The sequence below is a fragment of the Hemitrygon akajei genome, chromosome 4 (genome assembly GCF_048418815.1).
Source record: "Hemitrygon akajei chromosome 4, sHemAka1.3, whole genome shotgun sequence".
NCBI lineage: Eukaryota > Metazoa > Chordata > Chondrichthyes > Myliobatiformes > Dasyatidae > Hemitrygon > Hemitrygon akajei.
In genome coordinates this window covers 153780307-153806390 of record NC_133127.1, presented here as the reverse complement: position 1 = coordinate 153806390, position 26084 = coordinate 153780307, and the positions used below count along the sequence as shown (strand labels likewise).

The following is a 26084-nucleotide window of genomic DNA, read 5'->3' as shown; positions in this document are numbered from 1 at the left end:
ATGTCATTCAAAGATATTAATGATTTCTGTCTGGTAAAGGACTGTTACCATATTAATACACTACCCATGAACCTTTAGCAGCAAAGTTATCTAGGATCACATTGGAAAAGGGGAAGTTAGCATACAGAAACAAACATTCACATTATTTTTCACATTCAGCAAAAGAGACCAAATGGAATAAAACAGATCTCTTGCAAGAGACAGATATATCATCAGAATTCTCTAGGAAACAGAGTAGGCCAAATAAACTGGAGTATCTAGCTATAAAAGGTATAAAGAATGTTCTTCTTAAACATTTTCATTGCAATAATTTATAAAACCAACTCTTGAAATTTATTAAGTACATTTTAATCTGAAAAATTTACTCTTGTCCAGTTATTTTCATTTTCAAGGTACAAGATAATATCAGTATCTACACATTGCTTTACTGTATGAAAATTGATTGAAAGCTTCCATAATAAAGTATGCTCTGACTGCTGTCTTTATTTTCTCAAATGGTCTTTCGATAGGAGACCACCAATTGTCTACTTGGAATTAAAACATGTAAGAGGATGTCAGTTATATAAATCTGACATACTAATGAGAAAAGCTTTCCAATAAAGCAAAGCCTCAATGTCTTCTATAGAGTGCAAGATTTTTCACCACTGCTACAGAGTCGGCAGTGTTCTGGCAGACATCTACAGATCTGCAGCAACCCACTCAGAAAGCATTCATCACTGTCAGACAGGCCCACCTGCTCTGGTTTGATTGCAACTGCAGGAACGTGGCTAGCACAGTAAAAGGGCCGACCCGTAAAGCTGCCTAGAGATTGCAATTAGTTTCTGCTGTTCAACAAATGAAGTACTAGCTCTTCATCTTCTGCCAGGGACAGGCCAGTGTCCAGTGGCCTATGCTCATCAGAATCAATTTCAGACTTCATTCTCTTCTGCCGAGCTGCTGTCATCTCCTTGCACTCCTCATGGCTGCTGCTGCTATCATTTCTCTTCCTTTTGAATTTTACTTCAGTTGATTTGCTGCATATAAGATAGAGCAATGTAAAAATCAATAACAAAACTTTAAGTACAGCAATAAATTACATATATTACAATATGAATCAATAATTTAATTTTAAAGTTGAGTTTCAGCATTTTGAAAGGTAATCCAAGTAAGTGGTACTAGAATGTAACTAACCAACATTAGGACTCAGCAATTGCAATCCTGTAACGAAACCTAATTAAACTGCTAAATAATTCCTACCTTCAGTAGACTGACCATGAAATATTCCTTGCAATTCATTTAGTCCCATGCAAATTATTGCATTACAGCATTCAACAAAATACAGATTTATTGCACTTTGTGGAACAAATATACGTTCCGTATTCATTGGTAGCTAATGAAATAATTGATGGTGGAAAATGGATGTTCAACTTCATTAATTCAGTTATATTATCAGTGGAGGGACAGATCATTCAACCCAAAAGGTCCACATCAAAGTTTATGCTCCACATTTCTCATCTTGCCACATCAATATATTGAATTCCTTTCTCCCTTGTGTTTAACTAGCTTCTTAAACGATTTACACTAACTAGTCACTTCAAATTTCACCACATATGCCAGTGAAATTAAACTTGATTCAACAAACGTTCACAAGTGATTTGTACACTTACAGTGTTCCTTGTCATTGTGCAAATGCAGTACTCCCAGATTGTTTGTATGCCTGCTTAATATAATGGCCCCGAGATGGATTATGAAGCTAGCAACATTTGCCCAGCAAGTTTAGGGTTTCCTTGCATGTATGCAAAATTACAAAAGGTGCTCACTATTATGCTCCAAAGCTCAATTCCCTTTTAAATTTAGGGATAAAAACTCCAAATGCAAGATGCTAGAGGTGGAATCTATGGAATTGGGCAGTTGAGCTTCAGACTAATACCAAAATCTGAGGAAATGTGAATAGTTCTCATATTGCCACATAATAATTCAACTAATTAATTAAACAATCAACAGAACAGACAGGAACAGACTCTTTGTCCTATGAAGTCTGTGCTGACAAAATAGCAATTTAAACTATGGTGCACAATTTCTGTTTGTTCCTGTGTCTGTCATAATATCTCAAACTTTGCTAAAGTCCCTGCTTCAATAACTTCCCCTAGCAGTGTGAATAAAAAACATTGCCATGTAAATCTCCTTTAAACTCTCTCCCTCTCACCTCAGTTACACTCTTTAGTACTGTCATGTCTGCCCCTCTCATAACTTTATATACTTCTATCAAATGGCCCCTCAGCTTCTGACACTCCAAGTTTGTCCAGCATTTCCATCGCTCTGGGACCTTCTCTGTGGCTAAAGAGGGTACAAAGATCTGTGTCAGCAATCAACACTTGCCTCCCCAATAACTGGCATAGGCCCCCAAGGCCTGACGGGGTTATCTACTCAACGCTGTTCTTTAAAAGACCCAACATTTCCTATTCCTTAATACTGATATGTTCAATGAACATTCCCCTCACTGCTATCATTCATGCTCTTCTCCAATGTAGAGTGTTAACTTATCATTGATAATTGTCTTTGGCTCCTTGATGGGTTCTACCTTTTCCCTGTTATCCTTTTGTTCTAATGAATCTATTGCCAAGGACATGTTGTGACCCCTTTTGCCATTTCTGATTCTCTGATGAGTTCCCTCCTGCTAAAAGACCCCTTTTTGATGACAAAAGAATAGCCAACATTGTCTTGGCATAGACAATCATAGGCTGGTGCGCCTTACGTTCGTGGTAGGGAATTACAGAAGATTCCCAGGGCAAGAATCTACACACATCAAGAATAGCATAGACTTACTAGGGACAGTTAAGGAGGACATGTTGAAATTTTTGAGAGGTAATGAAGCTGATTTATGAGAATAGGACAATGGACTTCAGTAGCAAAGTTTTCAACAAGGTCTCTCATGATAGACTGATGCAGAAGATTAAGGCACATGGGATTTAGGCAGACTTGGTAGATTGGCCTGATAGTTATTATCGATACAGTGACCACATACCAGTTGTGGTCTAGTTTTACATGTCTGAACTAATAATGTGCATTCACCATACACAAGCTCTGCTAGTCTATGAAATAAATTGCCTAGGAGTTGGCTGTGATCTTATTATCTTCCTGGAAAAAATGAAACCTACTTTGACTTATTTGTAATTAAAGGAAATAAACTTGAACAGCTCAGTAAAACTGTTTTATTGACTTCTGAAAGCAAATACAAATCAACTTCCTTCCTTTCCACCATTCCTAAATCAATTCCAAGACTTCTCTCTCTGAACCAGAGTTAACTCTAATTCACCTGCCTTCTCGGTTATGCTTCTGCTTCTTTCTCAAATGTTAAACCCCATTGGTTATTGATCCCAGTATTAGCCAAGGTCCCAATTATCTGTGGAACCCAGGCTACAGGAAAGGGTTTAATTAATATGCAGGAAGGGGGAAAAGCAGGCTTGCAACAGTAACATCTGCCCATGTTTGCGAGTACACTTTGACAATGGAAATATCTCTTTCTTTATCTCTTGCATTTTAAATAACACTTGTAAACAGCAGCCCAAATCATCCATCATTTCCCACTATCACTGAGTGATCACCAATATTTATCAAGACTGCTCCAAGCTGTACAACTTTTTCCAATAAAGCACGCGCACACACGCACACACGCACACACACACACACGCACGCACACACACACACACACACACACACACACACACACACACACACACACACAGTAATTGGTATCTAGTACAAGCTACCAGAGGTTGGTGGAGGAGGTGGGAACAGTTATAGTATTTAAGAGGTATCTGGAATTAATGTAGTCAAGTGGGATTAGTATAGATAGGCATCATGGTTGGCAAAGATGCATTAAGATGAAGGATCTGTTTCGATGTCGTACAGCTCTGAGCCAACAGGCTCCTTGAAGAGAACCACTCCTGTGCTTATCTTGCCTGGGCTAACTGCCCAGAAATGGTTCCTGTAGTGCTTGCTCATAAAGAGATTCCTAGGCTGGATACAGAGGCCATATGCTACTTCAAAATCCTGAAGCATTATCTGCACAGCATCCCAGGGAGCATCAGTGCAGGAATTACCCCTTCAAAACTCTATGATTGATGGGTTTAACCTATGTACTGAGAACACACAAGTCTCAATATATGATTTTCTCTGCCTTAAACATAATAGAACTCCAAATGAACAGGAAAATAAAAATCAAGCTGATAAGAAATCAATAAAACTCAAAAGCTCACTTTTCAAATAGCTTCATAAACATCAACTTTCTTCACAACTCTGACACCTACATCCTAACGCACACCAATTCCTGTCTGTCCACCTTTGTTTTCATCAACACTGTCTTCAACAATGACTGGTCATATCATTCCTTCTCACTGCAGAGCCAAGAATTTTGACAGAACTCTTTAAACAGGTGAATTAATGCACCATGCTTTGCATGATATTACCGATCAACTTGCAATGATACCTTATATTGGGATTATAATATTACCCCCTAAAGAAAATGATTGTACAAAAAATATCGTACTTGATCTCCATATATTCATATTTAATTTTAAATATTTTAAAATATTTAAATATTTTAACTTTTCAACTATTGGAAATAAAGGCTAAATTAAAATGGCATTCTCAAAAACAGAAAAAAAGCAAAGAACGTTATTAATATTTTCCAGGTACAGCACTGCAATTACAGTGTTGAATCTTAGCATATGAAAAGAAAGTAGTATGCCAGGAAATTCAGATGATTATGATTATTTTTATGAATATATAAAGTTATGCTTCAATAGAATATTTTTTAAAATTATTAAACTCTGTAAATCTGTTTATGTTAACTAACATACATAAATGCGCTAACAAAATTTTGTGCTAATACTTACACTACAATAAATTGCAATATTGAAATTTAGCATTCAGGTTTACTGTGTAAAGTTGTCATGCTGGATCATACAACCAGAATAGTGCATGACTTTAGAACTAAAATTTCACGTGCTATTCTGTCTATGTTCATTAGGTTTTCAACTCTTAGTTAAATGTGATTTTGGCTTAATCCTTTTGACAATCAATAATCTAGGAGCTCAGAAGAAAATGAGTTTTTTTTTAAAGCACGGAGAGTTGCTGGTTCTTCTGACTGGTTCCATTCTCTCATCCTCCAACTCAGCTATATTTTCCATTTTGCTGCAGTTCAGTTTGTTAATGGTGGCACCATCACTGTGTTCTCAATGCCAGCTGTAAGCTAGACACTTAGACACTTACTCTACTTCAGGTTGAAGCCCTCTAGTTCAGTACCCTTGATACAGTCATTCACTAGTTATGCAAGGGCTTTGAGTACCACCGGTAACCTGAAACTTCAGGTGTGATTGCAAACGTTGCACTTGAAGGTTAATTCAGTACAAGTTAGAATAGATTCTAGCCAAATTTACATCTTGGTCAAGAACATAGAACAATACAGCACAGGAACTTGTCCTTAGGCTTACAACATGTGCTGAATTAAACAAATTCTCTTCTGCCTGCACACGATCCATATCCCTTCATACTCTGCATATTCCATGTCTATTGAACAACCTCTTAAACATCACTACTGGGACCGCTTTTACTTTTCCCCTGGTCAGTCCATTCCAGGCACCTACACTCCGTGTTAAAACGCTTTCCACCTCCTACTTTAAATGCATGTCCCCTTGTTCTTGATATTGCTATCCTGGGAAAATGATTCTCTCTGTTCACACTATCTATGCCTGTCATTAGCTTATAAACTTCTGTAAGGTCTCCCCTTAGCCTCCAAAGCTCTCTAGCAAACAACCTATTTTTGCCTAACCTCTCCTTGTAGCTTAAACTCTCTAATCCAGTTAAACCTTAATTAGAATTAGTCAGTGCAAATCTTTACTACAGATTCAAAAAAACCTGACCATAGAATGCCAGCCCAGAGTGATAACATTAAAAAAAATGTGAATATAACATAAACCAGATTTTCTCACCCACTGATTGCCCTTGGTTATAATACCACTTACAAGAGATTTAATCCCAAGTTTAGCATTGTGCAGAATAGATCCTTGGCAAATGCAGTAACCAAAGAGTATTAAAAAGTATTGGAACCACAGTTTTAATAAAACAGCTCTACTAAATCTTTTGCTCATAATATAAAATTACACACTGGCAGGTGTCAACCACTGAACAGATAGTTATGCTCCTGTAACTATCCGTACAAGAGAGAGATTAGCTGTTTAGTGTGAAAGGAATATTAGAGTTATACACACAAAATGCTGGAGGAACTCAGCAGGCCAGGCAGCATCTATGGAAATAAGTACAGTTGATGCTTCGGTGGTGGGGGGGGGGGGGGGGGGGGAGGAAGTGAGGCAGAGGAGTGAGAGGGGGTGGTGGGAGGTGGGAGAGGGAAGGGGAGAGAGGGGGAGAGGATGGGTAGGGGCTAGGGCTGTAGAGGGGGGTGGTGGGGGAGTGGTGGGGGTGGCAGAGGGGGCAGAGAGAGAGAGAGACCAGTATACTAGCATTTCTCAGTTCCTCATTGTTTACATTTTGTACACATTTTTTAGTTTCTGTTTCTATAAGTATTTCAAATGCAATGACCTAGCCTGGTCACCTCACTTGGCTCTATCCCCCTTGTAGCTTCTTTGCATAACCAGAATATTTCATTGGCAAAATATGAATAAATTACACTCACTTCTTGATCTTCGAGTTGTCCCAAATAAGCGGTAGCCATGATTAACCATTAATGCCATGATTAACAATTAACAGGAATCCACTGTATTAATATGATTTACAAAGTATTCTGTTTCTCAATTCTAATAATAAATTACTATTGGTGGCAAACTAACTGTCCTTTGTTCTTTCTTTTTCTGGAACAGGATTCTAATTGCTACTTTTAAACCAGCTGGATCCAATCTAAAATCTAGTAAATTTTGAAGGCTGTCAAGTTAAGATACTTTTTTCCAATGTCACTTATGGAATAGAGACTGCTCACTGCTCCCATCCCACTAATGGACTGACACTGTGCTCTAGGGAGCTCTATAACCTAAACAAGTTAAATTAGTTAATTTAAAGCCAAATCACAAAAAAATGCAAAATATGAGGAAAGTATGATGGGATAAAAAGGAAATAAGACCCAAACAAAAAACAAAAACTAATTTTCATTCAGCTTTCTAAAAATCCCCAATATTAAACTCTGAAGAAACTTCTAGAAGTTAATTTTAGTACAGAAGGACTGGCCTGTATTAAGACCTGTTATGAAGCCAAAACTCCACTCTCATTTGAAATCTTTGATGAGTTTCTAATGGTTAAACTATAAAAACTATGGCTGTTTTCTTCCAAATATCAGAGTTAACATTGCTGGCATATGTCCTGAAATTTGCTAACTTTATGGCAGCAGTACAATGAAAAACATGATAAATAAATATAGAGAAAAAACTCTATACATACACATACATATATGTAATAAATAGTTAAGTTAAAGTAAGTAGAGCAAATAACAGAAAAAAGTAGTGAGGTTGCGTTCCTGAATTGCTGGGCATGTGCTTTCAGGCTTCTGTACTTCCTTCCTGACGCTAACAAAGAGAAGAGGGTATGTCTGGGTTGTGGGGGTCCTTAGTGACGGGCACTGATACATCATCAGCTAGTACCTGTGATGGAGCTGACTAATTTTACAAGTTCCTGTAACTTAATTCGATCTTGTGCAGTGGCCCCTCCATACCAGTGATTCAGCCAGTCAGAATGCTGTCCACCGAACATTTGTAACTTTCAAGTGTTTTAATTGACAAACCAAATCGTCTCAAACTCCTAATGAAATATAGACACTTTCTTCAGAGGGTTCTTGCCTTCTTTATAGCTGCAACAATATCTTGTTTCCTTGACACCCAGGAATTAAAATTGCTCACTCTCTCCACTTCTGATCCTTCCACGAGGACTGGTTTGTGTTCCCTCATCTTACCCTCATTGAAGTCCACAATCAGCTCTGTGTGTGGTCTTGCTGATGTTGAGAGCAAGGTTGTTGCTGCAGCACCACTCAACTAGTTGGTATATCTCGTTCCTGTTCACCCTCTCATCTCCATCTGAAATTCTTCCAACAATGGTTGTGTCATCAGCAAATTTATAGATGCTATTTGAGCTATGCCTAGCCACACAGTTATAGCTTCAGAGAGAACAGAGCAGTGGGCTCAGCACACATTCTTGTGGAGTACCAGTGTTGGTTGTCAGCAAGGTGGAGATGTTATTTCTAATCTGCAAAGATTGTGGTCTTCTTGTTAGGAAGTCGACGATCTATTTGTAGAGGGAGGTACAGAGGCTTTTCAGTCAGGACTGTAGGAATGATGGTGTTAAATGCTGACCTATAGTCAATAAACAGCATCCTGATACAGGGATTTGCAAAATCCAGGTGATCCAAGGCTGCGTAGAGAGCCACTGAGATCACGTCAGCTGTAGACCTATTGTGGCACTAGGCAAACTGCAGTGGGTCCATGTCCTTCCCAAGATAGGTGTTGATGCTAGCCATAGAATCGCTAACGATATTCGTTGAGGCAGCTCACACTACTGTTGTTGGGCACTGGTGTAATTGTTGCTCTTTTGAAGCAGGTGGGAACTTCCAATGGTAGCAGTGAGAAATTGAAAATGTCTTTGATACTCCTGCCAGTTGGTTGGCACAGGTTTTCAGAGCCTTACCAGGTACTCCATCAGGCCCAGTTGCCTTGCAAAGCTTCACCCTCTTCAAAGACAGCCTGACGCCAGCCTCAAAGACAGAGAGCACAAGGTCATTAGATGCTGCAGGGATCCTCACAGCTGTGGTTTTATTCTCCCTTTCAAAGCGGGCACAAAAAGCGTTGAGCTTGTCTGGTAGTGAAGCATCACTGCCATTCATGCTTTTGGGTTTCGCTTTGCAGGAAGTAGTCTTGCAAACCCTGCCCGAGTTGACATGCATCCGATGCCTCCTCCAACCTCGCTCGGAATTGTTTCTTGGATCTTGAAGTAGCCCTCCCCAAGTCATACCTGGCTTTCTTATATAGACCTGGATCACCAGGCTTAAATGCCACAAATCCAGCCCTCAGCAGACTCCAAACCTCTAAGTAACCTCATGAGAATCCAATTTATCAAGGTCACTGGGAGAGCAGGAAATCTGGGACAGAAACACCCCAAATGCTATGTTTAATCATACATCTTGAAATACTTCGATTCTTGTCCAATTTCCTTTGTAGGAACTGTGAATGGTAATTGCCTTTTCCACCATTTCTGTAAAAAAAAATCCACAAGTATGAACTATTTTACTGACAGTAATAGAGACAAAATGCTGGAGGAACTCAGCAGGCCAGGCAGCATCTATGGGAAAGAGTAAACAGTTGATGTTTCTGCCAAGAGCCTTCATCAATATTCTGTGTGCATCACTTTAAGTTCCAGCTCCTGGAGATTTTCTCTTGTTTTTGATTAAACTATCTTACTGAACTTATTGTAAAGAAGCTGGCTGTAAGAAGCATTACTGAATCTAATGGGATTAAAATCTATTTAAAAAGATAACAATGGATTACATTGGTTTACAGCAGTATTTTTGGAGGGTCATACAGTCCAAGGCTATTTTCTGGTCTCTTTTTATCCTATCCATAGATCTACCTTCTTTTAAAAATCACAAATGTGACTTAAAACAAAAAATTAACTTTACTTAAAAGTTGTTTCTGCCAATTAAGCAAAGTCAAGATGGCGCTAAGTAGCGACTCCTTTGTTTGCATCTTCGGAAACAACTCTATTTCTATCTTTGATATCTCTTTTTTCCCTTTTCAGGGTTCTTTTGAAGACCCTGACCTGGAGTTACACTCTGACTTCGGTTCTTCGTGGGAATGAGTCCCACTCTCAGGGTCTCATGACCGGCCACTGTTTGATATCCCAAGGACGCAGCCTGGAAGGTGAGTGTGCCTTCAGGGTTCCGGATTTTTGTGGCTCTGGAGATGTTCTGATTTTAGGCTGGTGCCCCTGACTGAAGCATCGCAGAAGAACACGGAACATTGGGAGTAGTGAGTTAGCTGCCGGGGGTTGTGTGCCAAGAAAGCTGTGCCTTTCTGGGGCCGACTCTCTGGGTACAGAGCTTGATAAAAGTGATGCAACAGTCTTAACATCATAAATCAGCAAATTCTTTATTATGTCTCCCCTCTCGCTGTGAAACGGAGACACCTCTTTTTCCCTTATTAGGGAGAGAGAGAGCCTGTGGTATGTCAAATACTGGGTGAACGAGTAGCTTTTGGGGTACTGCAAGTCTGTGTCTTTATTGATGCTTTGCTGCACGCTAGAGTGCACGGTGGGAGGTGCTGATGGGAGGTGAAACTGGGGGGAGGCTTTGGGGTTCTAATGTTTTAACTGTCATTCATTCTTTGGGGCACTTCTCTGATTTCATGGATGTTGGCCAAAAAAAAATTTCAGGATGTATATTGTATACATTTCTCCGACATTAAATGTACCTACCCACTGACTTATTATTTTATCTTCATTCAAATTAATTGCTCTTAATTCATTTTTCACTGATTTCTCCCAGTACTGTATGTCTAAACTAAGATCACTACATTTCAGATAGTTATTTATTTCTTGCTCCACAACAGAAAACTCACACTTATTATACATTATTCAATCCATCTTCCACATTCAATTAAATCTCTCGTTGCAAAATTAATCTTCAAACATAAGAAAGTGTAAATAACTTATTCAGTAACACCACCTGACCCAATTTTTTTTAAGTAATGTAATAAATTATTCATTTTCTGCAACTGCAAGTTTAGTTAAATGATTATATTTCATTTCATTTTGCTCATTACTTGTATACAGAACATTCACTGACAACATAACATCAGTCAATGAGAGGTGGATAAAGCGCATTACTGAAAGCAAACAGTCAACTTTACTGCAAACCCAATTTAGAAAACATCTCAAGAGCTGAGGAAACACAAACTAGTGGCACTTCAAATTAAAATGAAGCAAATTCTTCAACTAAAAATGCAGTGTGTGAGAACTATTTGTACCTAGATTATGCACAGAAAATTAATTTCAGTCACACCAGATTGATCACTTGATTAACAAGAGAATGGACTCTGTTCCAACTTTGCAAAGTTTTCTAACAACTTATTGGTTCATTCTTTCAGGTAGATGGAGCTCGTCAGCCTGGAAAGGCAGTCCATCTAAGAGAGGGAAAACTCTGATTTCAAACCTCCGCTGCCTTGCGGCCATACCCACTCATGGGAAAGGCTTCGGGAGTAAACCCTGAGGACAACTCCAGAGCTGGAGTCCCTAAGGCAGTCCGACATTGCCTTCAACCTCGCTCTGGAAACTCCTGCGACCACACTGGTGCCAAGCTGTATCGGCCCTTGCCCTTCCCTTGGACAACATTGGTGGCGTGGAGAGGGGAGACTCGCTGCATGGGCAACTGCTGGTCTTCCATACAACTTTGCCAGGCCTGCACCCTGGAAACCATTCCAGGCGCAGATCCATGGTCTCGCGAGACTAACGTATGCCACCATTGGTTCATTCTAATTAAATTTCATCATTACATATTCATTGCTAAAGGAGCTGAAGTAGTCAATAATATTGAGGATGAAATGGAACCTTATTACATCCATCTTCTCCTTAGTGCACTACCCCTCTTTGTACCAGCACAATCAGAGGAACAATCAATTATGAAATTCATTTGATACAACCGTCATCTCAAAGCAAACACAGGTTGAGCAATCCTTGCAGCATCTATAAGGAGAAGCACTGTCGACGTTTCAGGCTGAGACCATGACGAAGGGTCTCGGCCCGAAACATCAACAGTGCTTCTCCTTATAGATGCTGCCTGGCCTGCTGTGTTCCACCAGCATTTTGTGTGTGTTGTTTGAATTTCCAGCATCTGTAGATTTCCTCGTGTTTGAGCAATCTTTATCTGAAATTCCAAAATCTGAAAACCTCTGAAATCCTAATTTTTTTTTAAGTGCTGACATGACACAAATGGAAAAATCCACAAGGCACTGGGAAGATTCCCAGGTAATATGCAAGTCCCTATGCACCACAGAAAATTCTGAGCAGTGACCGCACACATGAAATGAACAGAATTAATGGTAAATACGGTGCTGTGCAAAAGTCTTGGGCATAGCTAAGGTTCTGTATTTGTCAATGTTGAGCGGAGGAACAAAGGATATTGGGAATAGTGAGGGTGGAGTGATGTGGGAGGGGTGTGGGGCAGGTAGCAGAAGTAAATGATGTAAAAAGTGAATGGCTGCATAAAGATTGCGAGAATACTATCTAGCAATCCTATCAAGGTATCTGCGAATAAAATCACAAAACAATCATGAATAAAATTATAAACTTAAGGATGAATTACATATCTAATAGAAATATCATTACTATTATATAATATGTAAATACTGAATAAATTCATTTTCTAACTGACACATGGGTGTTTCAAGGGCCAAGTATCAAAAATGAAGTTGAGGTATGGAAGATCCAAATAAATGGCAAGAGAGCTCAATCATCTCTCCTGGCCCCATGATCCTGGAAAACTGAAAATGGCTTCTATCGATGGGTGGATAGGCGAAGTAAGGAAAAGCAGAACTCATTTCACAAACGATTCAGAAATATTCCTGCAAGACAAGCTGCTATACTCCTCATTACTAGTTATCTTAAATTATTCTTCAAAATTTTCTATTGTATTTAAAAGTTTTCATGTTCAAACTTAATTATTGCTTCCAAATGCATATCTCAGTGCACCCTGATAAAATCAATTAAACCTGCTGTACTCATTTGAAAAAATGTAGGCTGTAATAAACAGCTCTGCAGGTTGACTAAAATCAGGTGTCTTGATAAATTGCACCATCGATACTTTACAGATGTTACTCTTTCAAATGAAAACTTGAAAATCAAAAACAACAATCATTAGAGGCTCCTGAATCCAGGGGAAAAAAGTGTATTGGAATGATTTTTTTTAATACTGCTCACTATCATAGGGAGAAGTGTTCATTTATTGCAATGCTGACAATAATTGTCTTGCTCCAACAGGTTGTCACCTCATTGTGAAAACTAACAAACAGAATTTGCTTGAGTTGTTACATAAATCTGAATAATTAGTGTCTTATAAAATAAGGCTCTTGACATCACCTTATAACAAGCTGTCTCAGCAATCTACTGCACAGAAGTAAAATATATTAGCACTAATCATGTCACCTGCAGGTTCCTGAATGACTCTGAGTTAATCTAATGGAAGAGCTTAACTATCTGGACCAGTAATCTCCAATTCTGGATTTTGATGAGTTAAATAATTCAATTATGAGGTTAAAGATATTGCATTTCGCTTCAGAGTACACTATTCTCAGAGAGTGGTATCACATAATATTAGAATAATACAGGGCTATAATCATCATAAAGTGTCAAAAAGTCAGAGCACTACAGCGTCAACTGTTTAGTTACGCCCATAGATGCTACCTGACCTGCTGAGTTCCTCCAGCATTTTGTGTGTGTGTTTTCAAAACCATCATACATTGTAAAGATGAACTTAAGAACATAAGAAATGGGAGCAGGAGTCGGCCATCTGGCCCGTCGAGCCTGCTCCGCCATTCAATATCGTGGCTGATCTGATCACGGACTTCTCTCTACCTACCTGCCTTTTCCCCATAACCCTTAATTCCCCTACTATGCAAAAACATATCCAACCTGGTCTTAAATACATTTACTGAGGTAGCCTCCATTGCCTCATTGAGAAGAGAATTCCACAGATTCACCACTCTGTGGGAAAGCAGTTTCTCCTCATCTGCATCCTAAATTTACTCCCCCAAATCTTGGGAGTATGCTCCCTAGTTCTAGTCTCACCTACCAGTGGAAACAACTTTCCTGTCTCTATCTTATCTATTCTTCTGAATTCCAGTGAGTACAGTCCCAGGTGACTCAATCTCTCCTCATAGTCTAACCCCCTCATCTCTGGAGTCAACCTGGTGAACCTCCTCTGCACCGACTCCAAAGCCAGTATAACCTTCCTCATGTAAGGAGACTAGAACTGCACACAGTACTCCACATGCGGCCTCGCTATTACCCTATACAGTGGCAGCATAATCTCCCTGCTCTTAAATTCAATCCCTCTAGCAATGGCCAATATTCCATTTGCCTTCTTGATAGCCGGCTGCACCTGCAAAACCAACTTTTTGCGATTCATGCACAAGCACTCCCAAGTCCCCCTGCACAACAGCATCCTGTTAAATAATCTGATCATCCACTTTTCCTTCTCAAGTGGATGACCTCGCATTTACCAGCATTGTACTCCATCTGCCACACACTTGCCCACTCACTTAACCTGTCTATATCTCTCTGCAGACTCTCCACATCCTCTACACAATTTGCTTTTCTGCTCAATTTAGTGTCATCAGCAAATTTAGATACACCACACTCTTCTAAATCGTTAATGCATACTGTGAACAATGCGGGCCCAGCACCGGCCCCTGCAGCACACTGCTCACCACTGATTGCCAACTAGAGAAACATTTGATGTCAAATCTGTTCTCAGTGCAGCCAGATACATTCACTGAAAGAGGCCATTTATGTGTGAACAAGCTGACATCTGGACTCCTTTTGGAAGAATGTACCTGAGATCATGCTGGAAGAAACATAGCGGCATCATATCTATAAAGGGAACACAGTGTTGAAATGAAAGGGACTGAAAGCAGGCAAACACTCTGGGTCTTACCGTCTACATCCTACATTTCTAAAACAGGCAGCTGAATTAGTCATGATCTTTCAGAGTTCTTAGTTTCGGGAATAATACCAACAAACTAGAATTGTGGAAACGTAATTGTTTCAAGTGAGGTGAAGACAAAATGGGAACTATAAACTACTTGGCCTGATACCAGTTGCTTGAAAGATACAAAAATGTGATAACAAGATGTTTACAAAAATCACAGAACAGCATAACAGTGACCACAGTTTGTGAAAGGTAAAAAGCTAATAATAAATTCAGTTTTTGAGGATGTAACTTTGCAGGGCAGATAAGGGAAACTACCAGATGTAGTACACCTCTATTTCAAATCGAATTTAAAGAAGTGTTTCATAAGATGATGCAAGGATGCACAAGGTTGGCATGGAATGAGGGCAGATATCAAACAGTCAGAATTAACAGGACTCAGTTTGACCAACTGTTACTATAAGGGTGCAACTGGGGTTGTAATGGGCCCAGTTTTACTAATTAGATGAAAATGTACCCAAGTTTAGTGATGACACAAGGCTAAGTGTGAATGTGAGTTGTGAGATACACAGTCTACAAAAGAATGGAGACGGGTTAAGTGGCGAGTTTGTAGATGTGAAATGGAGTATGGTGTGCAAAAATATTCTCACTTTTTCTGATAGCTATAAAGTAAAAAAATCAAAAAATATTCACCAACTTCTTAGAGTATCTAATGATTTGTATTGACTCACACTTTCACAGAAATCACCCCTATTCACTTTCTCTCCTGTCTTCTTTACTCACCAAACTGAAACTCTGTGGACTCTGAGGAATATTATATCACCATTAAATAAGTCGTATGAATAGCTGTTCTGTCAATAATTCATTTGGTTCTTCTGGAACCAAAGCATACAGGCCTTGTGCAAAAGATTGATGCAGGTAACTCATCAGGAAGAGAAAACAGCATAACTCACAATTTGAATAAAACTGCATTGTACAAAAATTGCTCTGCCTTTCAAAGCAAGGTTCTACTTGTCTTGCTTTGAAACATCAAAAAAACAACAAAGAGTAGAACATTCATATCTCTAAACCTTTACTTGGGGAAACATAAGCAATGATGTTAAACACTGCAATCTCCGTAAGATCATTCACATTTTGTTTAGAACGTAGGGTGTGGAAGACTACATCTTAGTGAAACCCGTATTTCTAACGTACCCTCGCCAGGTGTCAGGGTGCTGAAAACCTGTGACAACCAAGTGTTTAAGGACATCTTCGACCTCTCATTGCTGCAGCTGGAGTTCCCCACCTGCTTCAAAAAGGCATACTGGTGCCCAAGAGGAGCAGAGAGAGCTGCTTAATGACTATTGCCCAGTAGCACTCACCACTACTGTGATGGAGTGATTTGGGAGGTTGTTCATTCAGAGTTAATTCCTGCCTAAGCAAAGGCCTGGATCCACTGCAATTTGCCTACCACCACAACAGATGAAATCGCACTGGTTCTCCACTGGATTTTGAACCATCTGAACAATAGCATCACCCATGTAAGGTTACTGTTTATCAATTTACAGCTCAGTGTTCAACATCAGTATCCGCTCAGTGCTAATCAGCAAACTTCAAGCTCTGGACCTCTAAGCTCCCTCTGCACTTGGTTTCTGGACTTCCTCATCAGAACAGCAGTCAGTACAGACCGGAGTAACGTTTCCTCCCTGCTGACAATCATCACAGGTGCATCTCAATGATGCGTGCTCAGCCAGCCGCTCTACTCGCTCTACACTCGTGACTACATGGCTAGGTACCGCTCAAACGCCATCTACAAACCGATTACACCACTGTTGTTGGCAGAATCTCAGATGGAGATGAGGAGGTAGACAGGACTCACAGCAATAACCCTGCGTTCAGTGTCAGCAAGACCAAGGAATAGATTGTGGACTTCATGAAGGGGAAAAGGAGAATATATACATGTTCTTATTGAGGGGTCAGTGATGGAAAGATTTCTAAGTGGTTCACACACCCATGAAAACTACGTTACTATTCCTTTTTTAAACTATTTATTTTCATTGTAGCATAGTAATTTCAAAGATTCGTTTTATTATCAAAGTATGCACGCAGATTACAACTCTGAGATTTGTCTTCTCCTGACAGCCAGAAAATACAGAAAACCAGAGTAACGGGAAGACATCAATCCGCCGCACAAAAAGAAAAAATAACAAAAAAATCACAAACCCCAAACTCTGCTAACCCTTCCCTCACACAAAAACTAACAGATCACCCAACCCCCTAATCGCAACAAGAAAGAATGGGCAAGTACACGATAAAAACATAGAACTGAAAGAGACCAATACAGTCCGATCCATAATTCTCAGAATTTTGATAACATCTTCAAGAGCATCGGGACCCAGCAGCCCCTCTGAGAGCAGTGACTCGAACCTCCGGCCCCTCCGAGGGCAGCGACTCGAACCGCCGGTCCCTCCGAGGGCAGCGATTCCAACCGCCGGCCCCTTCAGTGGCTTCTCCAAGAGCCACTCGCTTTTCTCCACATGTGCCTCGATGTTTCAAACTTCCTCAACACTTTAATCGGCGAGAAATATAGTCGATCATGGCTCTACACCTTGTCACTAAGCTCCTCTTCGTGGTAGTTTCTCTCCTGGTGTTTTCTCAGTGACAGCAGAGTGCTAGCTCACTCGAACAAACCACAGGCTCCAAGTTTCAAAAACAAAATTAAGATAAAAAGAATAAGTAGAAGATATAGAAAAATGAAATGATTGACTATCTGGAAGATGTTGCCTGAGGAATCGTTCACTAGCATCATCTTGACCAGAAATTCATTTGTTATGCCTGCATTGTATTACTGCCACAAAACAACACACTTTGTGATTAATGTCAGTGATAATAAACATGATTCTGAACTACTGGGCATAAATAATACATGTTCTGAAGGACTGATGGGCAGTGAACTCAATAAATTGGCTCAGAATAATATCAACACAGTATTTTATTCCTAGAAAATTCTAATGTTTACTTGGACAGTATTAGAAGGTTATGGATTACAAACATTTAGAAGAGACACAAACACAAAGGATTCTATAGACGCTGCAAATCAAGAATAACACACACAACTTGCTGGTCAGATAGCATCTGTGGAAAGGAATAAACAGTTGACCATTTATTCCTTTCTAGTAGGAACAGTGGCCTCTCTGTCGAACTCATAGTGGGCCATGTGAAATAACTGCTCGAGTAGTTCTGTTTATAACATGAGTAGCTTTTGAATTAAAAGTAAAATAAAACAAAATCCAAGAGAAAAAAACCAAAAGGAAATGAAATAGTAATTCAAGAACAAAAATTCTACAGATATTGGGAGCTTGAAATAGCAGAAATTCTTGGGAAACATTTGGCAGCGATTATGGAGAAAGAAACAGGATTAATGGTTTAAGTCAACTTACTTTCATCCACCCAGAAGGTTAGCTGTTTCCTCTCTTCACAGATACCACCTGACCTGAAGTTAATTCCAGCAACTTTCTTTTATTTTAGTAGAAAAGTCTGGCCCTAATTATCTTTTGCCATCATGGACATCTAATCCTTTTTAATCATTCCCTATCAAACAGCTTCTGGACTCTTCATTTCTTTCTTGAACAGACCAACCAGGCCTTCAACTCCCACTGCCACCCTCCTTCCACTTGTTGAAGTTGGACCTCACATTAAACTGCTCCTTTGGCCAAATAGCAATGAAGGAAATAAGTCGATCCAGTTTTCAATCTGCTCCCATTTTCACTTTACCTCAACTTGTCTTTTTAAATCTTGATTTCTAGACCAGAGAGCAGAATCCACTACAAGTCCAGAGCAAGGTTAGGATCTCACTTTCCACCCCACAAGCCTCCAAGTTCAAAATCTCTTCTCTGTACTTTGTTACCTCTAAGCAGAAAGCCAGCATCAGACACATTTTCATCATCAACCCCGCTTACAGCATCTCAACTGGACTCTTCTTCCTGATAATCCCTGCTTCACATTTACTACCAATGACCACTCCCTTCCTTGCATTTCTTGCTATATCGAAGCTCAAACATTCTTTTTAGGTCCCCATTGTACTTCAAATTTAATGTACAGAACTTACTACTCACGATATGAAATCCTCCACACCGAGGGATCAAAAGCAGATTAGAATGTTGCTGCTCAGCCCATGAATATAACCCTCAATCTTCCTGTCAATGAACTTCCGTCTTACTTTTAATTGTCTAACCCATTCCCACTGACTTTGGATTTCAGCCTCCCATAAAGTTCCAACGAAGCCCAACGTAAGCATAAAGGATAAATCCTTACTTTCCAACTAGCTGCATTGCAAATTCCTGCTCTCAAAATTAGAGTTCAATGGTTTCAGATGATCAGCAACTCCAGCACCGTTTCTCACATTCATGATGTTCAACTCTTTGAGTTTTTATTCATTTGTTTTCAACTTCAGCTGATTATTATATATTTCCATCATCTCGAGAAACATTATTTTTATTCCTTAATAATACTTTGTTGACCCTGTGCCACATGGCTTTATCACCAATGATTATTAATCACACCCACCTCATCCATTACATTCCAATGTTTTTGTTATGCCCTTGCCATGCCTATGGCATTTATTTTTTTTTGATAATTGTCTTAACCTTTTCCAGGGATGAAAGATGGTTGATCTGTAAAGTTTATTCTCTCTACAGATTTGCTAAAACCATGAGTATTTCTAGCATTTTCAGTTTATTTCAGAATTGCAGCATCCACAATATGTTGCTTTGGACCAGTAAAATAGGCCAAGATGCTCTAAATGACACGGTGGTCAGCAGCACAGGAGCGCCGCAGGGAACCGTGCTCTCTCCGGTCCTGTTCACCCTGTACACATCGGACTTCCAATATAACTCGGAGTCCTGCCATGTGCAGAAGTTCGCTGATGACACGGCCATAGTGGGGTGTGTCAGGAATGGACAGGAGGAGGAGTATAGGAAACTGATACAGGACTTTGTGATATGGTGCAACTCAAACTACCTGCGTCTCAATATCACCAAGACCAAGGAGATGGTGGTGGACTTTAGGAGATCTAGGCCTCATATGGAGCCAGTGATCATTAATGGAGAATGTGTGGAGCAGGTTAAGACCTACAAATATCTGGGAGTACAGTTAGACGAGAAGCTAGACTGGACTGCCAACACAGATGCCTTGTGCAGGAAGGCACAGAGTCGACTGTACTTCCTTAGAAGGTTGGCGTCATTCAATGTCTGTAGTGAGATGCTGAAGATGTTCTATAGGTCAGTTGTGGAGAGCGCCCTCTTCTTTGTGGTGGCGTGTTGGGGAGGAAGCATTAAGAAGAGGGACGCCTCACGTCTTAATAAGCTGGTAAGGAAGGCGGGCTCTGTCGTGGGCAAAGTACTGGAGAGTTTAACATCGGTAGCTGAGCGAAGGGCGCTGAGTAGGCTACGGTCAATTATGGAAAACTCTGAACATCCTCTACATAGCACCATCCAGAGACAGAGAAGCAGTTTCAGTGACAGGTTACTATCGATGCAATGCTCCTCAGACAGGATGAAGAGGTCAATACTCCCCAATGCCATTAGGCTTTACAATTCAACCGCCAGGACTTAAGAACTTTTTAAAAGCTATTATTAATGCTTTTTGAGATAGTGATTTAGATGTATATCATATTTTTTACTGAGTTAAGTATTGTATGTAATTAGTTTTGCTACAACAAGTGTATGGGACATTGGAAAAAAGTTGAATTTCCCCATGGGGATGAATAAAGTATCTATCTATCTATCTATATCAGTATTAAAGTGGAATAAAGGAATTACACAGACATGAGAAGGGAGTTGGCCAAAATTGATTAGAAGGGGACTCTAGCAGGAATGACGGCAGAGCAGCGACAGCTGGATTTTCTTCAAACAATTCAGAAGGTGTTGGATAGGTACATCCCAAACAACAAATGAGGAGAATGGGCAAAGAAGTGGCAGATGGAATACAGTGTCCGGAAGTGTATGGTCATACACTTCGGTAGAAGAAATAAAAGGTTAGACTGTTTTCTAAATGAAGAGAAAATTCTTCATTTAGAGCTTGTGCAGGTTTCCCTAAAGGTTAGTTTGGAGGTTGAGTTAGTGGTGAGGAAGGCAAATGCACTGTTAGCCTTCATTTTGAGAGGACTAAAATATAAAAACAAGGATGTAATGTTGAGGCAACACACACAAAATGCTGGTGGAACGCAGCAGGCCAGGCAGCATCTATTGGGAGAAGCACAGTCGACGTTTTGGGACGAGACCCTTTGTCAGGACTAACTGAAAGGAAAGTTAGTAAGAGATTTGAAAGTAGTGGGGGGAGGGGAAAATGTGAAATGATAGGAGAAGACCGAAGGGGGTGGGGTGAAGCTGAGAGCCGGAAAGGTGATTGGCAAAAGGGATACAGAGCTGAAGAAGGGAAAAGATCATGGGACGGGAGGCCTCGGGAGAAAGAAAGGGGGAGGGGAGCACCAGAGGGAGATGGAGAACAGGCAGAGTGATGGGCAGAAAGAGACAGAAAAAAAGGAGGGGGGGGGCAAAGCTAAATATATCAGGGATGGGGTAAGAAGGGGAGGAGGGTCATTAACAGAAGTTAGAGAAGTCAATGTTCATGCCATCAGGTTGGAGGTTACCCAGCCGGTATATAAGGTGTTGGTCCTCCAACCTGAGTGTGGCTTCATGTTGAGGCTTTGTAAAGCACTGGTGAAGCCATACTTGGAGTACTGAGAGATGTTTTGGGCTCCTTATCTAAGGAGGAATGTGCTGACATTGGAGAAGGTTCAAACGAGGTTCACAAAAACGTTTCCAGGATTGAAAGGGGCTTATCATATGAGGAACATTTGATAGCTCTGGGCCTGTACTCACTGGAATTCAGAAGAATTAGGAGAGATCTCATTGAAACCTATCAAATACTGAAAGGCCTTGATAGAGTGGATGTGGAGAGGATGTTTCCTATGGTTGGGGGACTCTTAAGACCATGGGACACAGCTTCAGAATAGAGGGACATGCATTTAGAATGGAGAGGAGGAGGAATTCCTTTATCCAGAGAGTGGTGAATCTGTGGAATTCATTGCCACAAGGTGGCTGTGGAGGCCAAGTCATTGGGTATATTTAAGGGACAGGTTGACAGATTCTTGCTTAGTCAGGGTATGAAAGGTTACAGAGAGAAGGCAGGAGATTGGGGTGAGAAGGAAACGGTCAGCAGACCCAATGGGCCCTATAGCCTAATTCTTTTATATCTTATGGTATTATGGTATAAAATTAAGCAATTTTCATTGACAATAACTTCTCAACAATCTAAAGCATTGTAAATCATAAAATACCAAATAAATAGACATCAAAGCAATGAGACTTCTATCAAAACAATTTCCTTAATTAAATAAACTGTATAGGCAAATTACATCTCCCACTTCTAATCCAGTAAAATGATAAACACTATTCTGAAGATTAATAACCCAAGGCATTCTCTCTGGATTATGCATAATTTTTCTTTAAAGACACAGTTTAATGAAGGACAATCAGCATGAATATTTAAAGTGATTTGATTAATGGTTGAAGAAATAACAAGGAGAGTGCATGAGGGCAAGATATGTGATGTGGATCACATGGTCCATGTGTACTTAGCAAGGTGTCTGGCAAGATATCACATGGAAAACTGCTGGGAAAAGTAACACCCAATGGATGCAAGGGAAAATGATTCTGATTTCATACCATTTGTGACAGAAAGCAGGCAGCTTTAAATAAATAGGCTCCAGGCAAGAGGGTTCTGCAGGTCTCACAACTATACCTTGGCTCCATGTATAACTATACCATGGCCTATATTAAACTTAAGGGATCACAATCAATAATCATGGTGATATGGTTGACTAAGGGGAAGAGGTTCCAAAAATAAACCAATGGATGGATCAGCTAAGCAAAAATGTAGCAAATGGAATTAAGTGTAAAGAAATGTGAGAAGTGTACTTAAGAGTGTGTAAATAAGACAAGGAAATAATATATTCTAGTAAGAAACTAAGAAGTGTAAAGGAACAGAAGGATCTTGGCTGCATGTTTGCAGATTCCTGAAGGTAAAAGTACAGAGGCTTTGCTAGAATTGTAGAAAATATTAGTTAGGCACAGCTAGTACACCAAGGATTGTCTCATCACCTTATTATGGGGAGGATGTGATAAGATTAGAAAAGGAAGCGATGAGATTTATGAGCAATCTGGCAGACTTGGAGAATGCAAATTATAAGGCAAGATTGGCTGGGATTGTTTTCTTTGGTTGTTTTATTAGTACAAAAGTTCTGATAAGGTAAGACTCGCTGAATAAAAGACGAATCTATTTCCCACAGCAGAGAATTTGAAAGGTAGGGAACACAGATTTAAGGCAATGGTAGAAGAATTAGAACAGCAGTTGGGGAAATGGCTTTTCATCCAACGACTGATGCATCTAAAAAGCTGTTGGATGCAAAAACCCTCACCATATTTAAAAAGTACTTTTCTGACCTGTTATAACCTACAGACTGGCAGTCACAGTTTCAAGTGGGATTCATGCATATGATCAGCAGAGGGACTTCCTTCTGTGCTGTAACCTTCTAAGGTTCTACAATGGATGGATGAAATTCAGCATAGATTTCCTTTCTTTGACAGAAATCCAAGGTTATTAATCAAAATTAGGACCAGTTCCACAGTCAAAACTACAGCAAATTGATATAAAAATATAAATTGCCAGAAATATCCTATTGGGCAAGATACAGTACTTTCACTATTTTCTGTTTTTATTTCAGTAGCCTTTTGGTTAATGAAAGTTTGTGCACTTCAACTGGTATGAATTTGTGCACTGAAGGAACATACAAAATGTCAATACAATATCCCCAGAATGATGTCAACAGCCAGAGGTGTGCATTGTGTAATAGTTCCATTCTCTTTGCCAAAACAGCATACACAATGCAAATTAACTCTAATTACAGGTAATCCCCGAGTTACGAACATCTGACTTATGGACAACTTATGAACTGAGGAAGGAGAACACCGTCCACCATTTTAAGTCGTTGCCATTGACACTGTGTTGTGTGTTTAACTTTATATTTGGCTTAAATTTTTCTTAGTAAGATTCACCCTGACCCCGCCTCCCGTTCCGGTCGGCTGGTGGCACAGTGAGATCAGCGCTGGGCTGGAGAACGGAGGTTCCCAAGTTCCATTTAGTGACAGACTGCTCCCGTGCTGGGTTGATGTCAATCCAGTGACTCCCGCACCATCCGTGCCGAGTTGATGTCAAGTTCACAACTCGACATCGTAAAAAAAAAACACTGCCATCTCCAGTTTAAACTCCACGCGGAATACTGTGGAGGAACAAATACCCAAACCCAGCACAGCCCCCACTTGTCCCATTTAACCTGTCTCAGGGCAGTGGAGTTTAGGACCTGGGGAATTCAGTGCGGTGGGTCCTTAGGACCCGGCGGAGCTCAGGACCTGCCACCCACAGTGTTTCTGTTCCACTGACGGGAAGCGATCGCGATTAAAAATAAAGTGGAAATAATAAAACGTTTGGAAAGAGGTGAAATGCCATGGGTCATTGGAAAAGCGTTAGGCTACAGTCAGTCAACAATCGGAACAATTTTAAACGATAACGGATAAAGTGAGAATAACAGAGCATGTGAAAAACCCTGCCCCGATGAAAGCTACAATTATTACTAAGCAACGCAGTGGTTTAATTATTGGAATACATATGTTTCTTAAGTGTCTTATAGGCATAGAAAGGTAAAATATATACTATATACTAAGACAAGCGTTTGCCTAACTGTCGCTAAATAATACCGGATGTACTTGTTCCAACTTACGTACAAATCCAACTTAAAGATGGACTCAGGAACGGAACTCGTACGTAACCCGGGGACTCCCTGTTGTTGCAAATTAGTGGCAGTAAAATTATGAATAACGGTCATGGCAGACAGAAGACCAGAGTTAACCGCAAGGCTGTGAACATCACAGTGGAAGCAAGAAAAGCATGCCCATTGGCCCGCTGTACTTCAGCTCGCTATTTTTCACACACAGCTTAGTATTTGTGGTGCCACATTCATTTTTCAGCTTTCACTGAGCTTTTCCCCCTTTTACACAGCTTTCAGTCAAACATTTATAACATTTCAGATGGCCCTTCATGGTGCAGCATTTCATCACATTTGGCAAAATGTCCTTAAAGCTCAAATGGTCATCTGTGTTTACTGTTCTCCCTTCGCTCCTATTTGCTGTCACAATTTAAGAAATTGTATACCGACTTAGAATTCAAATCCATGTGTAGTGTCTCATACTTGGGATCATAGAGAAGTACAGCACAGAAACAGGCCCTTTGGCCCACCAAGTCAATGTCGAAACAATTTAAACTGCCTACTCCCAATGACCTGCACCTGGATCATAATCCTCCATTTCCCTACTATCCATGTGCCTATCCAAACTTCTCTTAAGCACTGAAAACATTGACTTCTTGTGTTTAGATATGTTAATGTGAAATTGAATCTCTTAAGTTTTGACTGATTCCTCCAGAAAAATGACTCACTTTTATTCAATATAAAATGTGTTTTAATTTGCTTAGGGCTCAGTTAAAAGTTTAATTTAGATCAACTTCTTGCCAGAGTGTGTCAGAAAACAGGTTAATAAAATACATGGCTTTTATTTATTTTAGTAAAACTTAAAACATTCTCAATGAACTGAGACTAATTTTCTTTGAAAAAAACACGAATTAACTGGAAACAAAAAGGGTGATCTTTGGACTATAGAAAACATGATGCAACTCAAAACCCTGTTATACACATACAACATGCAACAAATATTTTAGGTAATATAAGATATTCATATATAGAACAGCAAGCAGTTATGGTTACTCCAACTTACAAAAACAAATCTGTTTGCCATTTATATTAACTAATTTAAGCATTAGTGAGAGAGTTGGTTTTTCATCTTATTGCCGTCTTTGTTATTGCTTCTGGAAGGATAGGTGGGAAGTAGCTTCATGATAGCAATTATATGTAGTATATTGAATTGCACTTTAATGATAACCATGAAAAAACGATACACAAAGCTTCTTGAGCATGAGTCATAGTGATGACTGATCAAATATCAGGATATATCAGCAACAACCACACTCTAATCTGGATTCCCTACATGAGCACATTTAACTCATTCCATAACTGCATAATGCAACCCGGCTTTTTAAAGCTTGTCTTGACTGCTTGATAATTACTTGTACCTATGAATCACGGTAAAGATGACTGACAATGCTCTCAGTTGCAGTAGTAACAGAGTTAATTTAACCAGCAATTTAAAAATTAGTTCAAAATACCTCAAACTGCAGCATGTGATTTATTTTGCATAATGCATTGTGGTCAACATTTCAGCTAATTCCCTATTCTATAACTTGAAAATTCTGATTAGTCTAA

General features: G+C 39.8%; 1 protein-coding gene across 1 annotated transcript in view; it reads right to left on the bottom strand.

Moving 5' to 3' along the window:
- Positions 1–326: 326 nt before the first annotated feature.
- ddx10 (DEAD (Asp-Glu-Ala-Asp) box polypeptide 10) overlaps positions 327–26084 on the bottom strand; it is a 250565-nt gene continuing 224807 nt past the window's right edge. The window contains exon 18 of the mRNA XM_073043661.1: positions 327–1013. Coding sequence (XP_072899762.1) covers positions 815–1013 — 199 coding nt within the window. The 3' untranslated portion in view covers positions 327–814. The remainder of the gene's footprint in view (positions 1014–26084) is intronic.